This window comes from Nanorana parkeri, unplaced genomic scaffold, assembly GCF_000935625.1.
Source record: "Nanorana parkeri isolate BGI_ZX_2015 unplaced genomic scaffold, ASM93562v1 scaffold187, whole genome shotgun sequence".
Classification (NCBI taxonomy): domain Eukaryota; kingdom Metazoa; phylum Chordata; class Amphibia; order Anura; family Dicroglossidae; genus Nanorana; species Nanorana parkeri.
The window spans coordinates 1199721-1204302 of NW_017306455.1; the positions used below are offsets into that span (position 1 = coordinate 1199721).

The 4582-nt window shown below is 41.1% G+C and overlaps 1 protein-coding gene across 2 annotated transcripts in view; it reads left to right on the forward strand.

Annotated features, from left to right (window-relative positions):
• Positions 1–4582, forward strand: part of PLCD3 (phospholipase C delta 3) — a 41280-nt gene that overhangs the window by 27974 nt on the left and 8724 nt on the right. For both annotated transcript variants that reach the window (XM_018555178.1, XM_018555179.1), the window contains exons 6-7: positions 1230–1431; positions 2357–2501. In XM_018555178.1, the coding sequence (XP_018410680.1) occupies positions 1230–1431; positions 2357–2501 (347 nt within the window). The remainder of the gene's footprint in view (positions 1–1229; positions 1432–2356; positions 2502–4582) is intronic.

Consider the following 4582-nt stretch of genomic DNA (forward strand, 5'->3'; position numbering starts at 1 on the left):
AGACTACATCTCCCAAGAGCCCTTTGCTTGCACACAGTTGAAGTCAAGGCAACAGCATGGTTAAGTTACTAAATAAATCAATGTATGGATGTGGAGAAGAACAGAGAGGGGTGGGGGTAGGCAGAGATCTAAAGTGCAAGTGTGCTTAGCTGTGACTTTAATATCACAGAATTAATATTCACATTTCCTGTCTCCAGTGGTGTAAAGGTAAGTTGTGATGTGCTGTAGATGGTGGATATTCCGGCGTGTTAACAATCCAGTGACATACGGGTGAGATGTATACACTTGTATTGTCTTGTTATGGCACCTAATGGGTGCGGAGACACTCGTAGACCTTCATGCAAGAAACCTGTTCTTCTTGATTGTCCTGTTCACAAGGTGTTATCTCAGCTAACCCCGCACACGCTTAGCAGCGCCACCGCTTATTAACCCTTCATAGGTACAGCCACACACGGGAATGACTAAGTCTACGAGGAAGGAAATGAAAGTGGTTGCATTGCCCATGTCAAGCAATCAGTTATTTGATTTTCAAGCAGGTTGTAGCCACACATCTGTGCGTTGCTGTAATTATTTCTATGGGCACTCCAATGCACCCAGGAACTTGGAGTGTAGTGCACTGCAATGCAGACATGTGAACAATATGTGTGTTGTTGTTGTTGTGCACTGAGGTGTAAAAGAAAAGAAGGTTCGGGTCTGTTAAAACCAGCATTGTGGTGCACCGGCAGCCCATTCAAAACGAATGGTCTGACTTACCGCAAAGCAAGTGAATAAACATAATATCGTACAATAATGCGCCTGGTGCAAGTGGCACTCTAGTTTTAATTATATTAGCTATGCTGAAAGAAGCCCCTTATCTACAGTGATTTCTCCCTTGTCAATGGACGGAGTCTGAGGTTTCAATCAGACAAAGGGAGCTGCAAAGCAAGCACCAACTGCTGTGATGTCTGTTTAGATAACTTATAATGCTCTGCGAATCCTTTGTCATGTTTTAAAAGTTTATTTGTAAAACAGAAATTGCAAATCTATCGTGCAAAAACATATGTGTAATAAAATATCAAACTTTAAAAATGAATCCTGAAACATTATAGTTTCCTTAGCAGTTTCAGTATTTGGCAAAAAGTGTGACAGTCAACTAATGTGTCTGAGTGCCTTCCTCTGGCATATTTAATTTCTGCCCTGCAGGCTCAGTGTTTGTATTTGTATCTGATTCTCTTCTATTCTGCCCCCAGCTAAGCAGCATGACCTGATGATGCAAGAGGGCTTCATGATGTACCTGCTGTCTGCAGAGGGAGACATCTTTAATCAGAAGCACAGGAAAGTGTATGAGGACATGACTCAACCCCTGAGCCATTACTTCATCTCCAGCTCCCACAACACCTACCTGACCAACCACCAACTGGTGGGAAGCAGCAGCACCGAATCCTACATCAGGTGAAAAAAGTCAGGGTTACCGTGTACCCCAGCTACATATTCATTTTCCAAAAATAAAGGCTGCTGTCATTTAGGAAGGTGCAAACTTACAGGTTAAAGCCCATCTCCAGCCAAAACTCTTTCCCCAGTTTTCAATACAGTAGGAAAGGGTTCAATGTGACCTTTTTTAATAGTTTATTTTTATTCTTTTCACTTCCTGTATTTATCCGGTGTCAAGCAAAACAGGAAATGGGGTGAAATCCCCTTCAATTAGGACAAAGAACAATATAAGCACAATTTTTAGTAAGGTGCAGATGAGATAGAACGTTCATCGCGGTTCCTCTTCCCTTCCAATCCAGGTGATGGGTGTCAGAGAGGACAGGAAGTGAGGAGAAATACCCTTCAACTGGGACACAGAACAATATAAACACATTTTCTAGTAACGTGCAGATGAGATAGAACCTTCATCGCGGTTCCTCTTCCCTTCCATTTCGGGTGATAGGTGTCAGAGAGGACAGGAAGAGAAGGGAAGTCTCCTTTTGAGGGACGCAGACAGCATTTAATATCTGACAGACAATAATGCCCCAATGGGACACAGATGGCATTTAAAACCTAACCCATCTGACTATGTCTCATATAAATGGGCCCCTATGTTGAAGAGGGCCCTTGTGCATCTGCACAGTCTGTACCAAGCTTTTCACCCTCTGGTAAATATTGATGACCATACATATTAAATTCCTTCCCTATTACTCTACTGTTTCTTATCCGTCCACAGAAGCTGGAGGACAAGATTTACTTTCTGAGACATAATTCACACCTTATAGATTTTTTTCATCATGGCCGTCCCTGCCTGGTTAGGCAGTCTACCCTGTGGTTTATTTTATAATCATTGTGACAAATGTGCCAAGGCTAACAATTCATTGTGTTCATTAATTCCGATGTGTAGGGCATTTATGGACGGCTGCCGCTGTGTAGAGCTGGACTGCTGGGAGGGGACAAACGGAGAGCCGGTCATTTACCACGGACACACGTTCACCTCGAAGATCCTCTTCAAAGACGTCATAGCCACCATCAAACATTACGCATTCAAAGTAAGCAGCCTTGGCTAGTTTTAAGCAGCTTGGTTTGACTTTCCTGGAACCAACAATGGAGGACCAAATACATTCTGGGTTCAAGCAGTACTGGAGTACTATGGAAGTCCTCCTTGAAGCGGAACTAGATTTATTAGTCTCCCAAAACACTTACTTTCAAGGCATGCTAACTGTCAATGTTGCCAGTGTGCTTACCCCAGCTCTTAGCCAAACTTTTAAGCCCTCAAATGGTTGATGTCATAGCTGATCACATGTGTAGCACCATGGCAACTGCAATCCAAATAGAAGCTAAGATGGCGCCTTCCTTGCCTGTAAAGAATAAGAGGTTTTAGTTCCACTTTAAACCACAAAATCAGATTCCAACTGTCACTTTGTAAACAACAGAAGCAAAAATCTGATAAGCTGGTAGAGGCAACGCTGCCACTTATTATCTTACCCAGTTTCATTTTGTGAAGTTGGAATTTACTTTAATTAATAATACTTAATATAAATTAAAAGTGCAAGTGCATTAAAAGTGCAATATATGTATGAGAACTGTCACAGCTTCCTCGTCATTGGACATCAGTATCAATACTAGTTCTTGTAAAGCCATTTTCTTACAACATAGATGTTGGTTAGGCTTGTTTACAAATCTGAATTCCATGACAATTAAAATACAGCCATTGGTTTCTCCCGTACATGTGACAGCGTCATGTGATGGCTCAATGACAGCAATAATAACATTTTAAATGTGTTGTGATGTAATGAAAGGTGCTGTCTTCCCGACAACAAGGATGAGTGTGTCTTGTGAATCATTTGTTTATTTATGTCACATGACAGTAACAGTTTTATGGACAAGGTGCCATGTTAGGTCATCGGGTTAAATAATTGCAGTAGGATTAGAAATACGATGGCAAACGTTAAGTCAATGCATGACTTCATTACACAAGTATTATTGGTATCGTGCCACACGCTGTGCTTACAAATCATAATATTATGATAGTAATTTTAATATGGGGCCACATAATATGCTAGTATATCCAATATAATGACATCAGAATTACTAATACAATGCAAGGTATTCTGGCAATAGTTCACAATATAGTGATTGTATTCTATCCTGCTACAATGTATGATAGAAGATTGCCACCAGAAAGTAGAACTGAAGCCAAAACTGTATTTACTTCTGGATGGAGTAAAGAAATGCTATAACCCCTGTCAGCTTATTTGCCATCTGTATGCCACTGGGGAGATTTCCCTTTACTTGTCTGATAGCTACAACAGGAAGTGAGAGGAAATCCCTCCAAAGAGAGAGAAATCCCTAGTGGTCATTAGGGTCACGAGAACTAGTGTCTCCATTGGAAGATTTCACATATATTCATGTTTTGATAAGAACCCAAAATTTGGGATTTTCTTTCATTTTCAGTGATAACGGTCACCAGGGTGGCACTCCGTCATGGGGCAAAGACAGCAATAAAAACATGACATGGGTTCTAATCCTTCTCCACTCTATCCAAATCAAAAAAAAAAAGTTTTGACTTCAATTGCAATGCAAAGTGAACCTGCGGTTTGTCTGTGCAGGGCAAGGGGGTTCACTTTAATGCCAGCGCCTGTAGCTGCACCTACGAACCTTCTCTTTGGTAACCCCTTCCATTAGTCCGTTCACTCAGGAAAGTGAAGTGATATACCCAGTGCTTCCAGATATGAGGGAGCATGTGATTCACTCTACTTACTCTGACATGTTAGTGCCAGTGCTTGGTGATTGGCTGCTTTGGCACCCAGTACTGTCACATTGGTGCATGAAGGGGGACCTTGACCCTTTATAAGCTCCACATCACCGATCACCGCCGTATAAATATAAAGATTTGTCAAGTTCCTCTATCGGTTTCCTCCTCTTTGTGTTTGTTCTACCTGTGTATAGAAAACTTTCAGATTTAATAAGTGGGGCTATTTAATAAAGCCACAGTAACCTAAAGCAAACATAATTTCTTTTTCACAGTAGTGAATCAAGTAATTGGACTTGTTGGTGTTGGTTTCTGCAATTCATGCTGTTTGCTGTAAAGTGTATCTAAACCCAAAAAACAAAATGTAATATGTATATA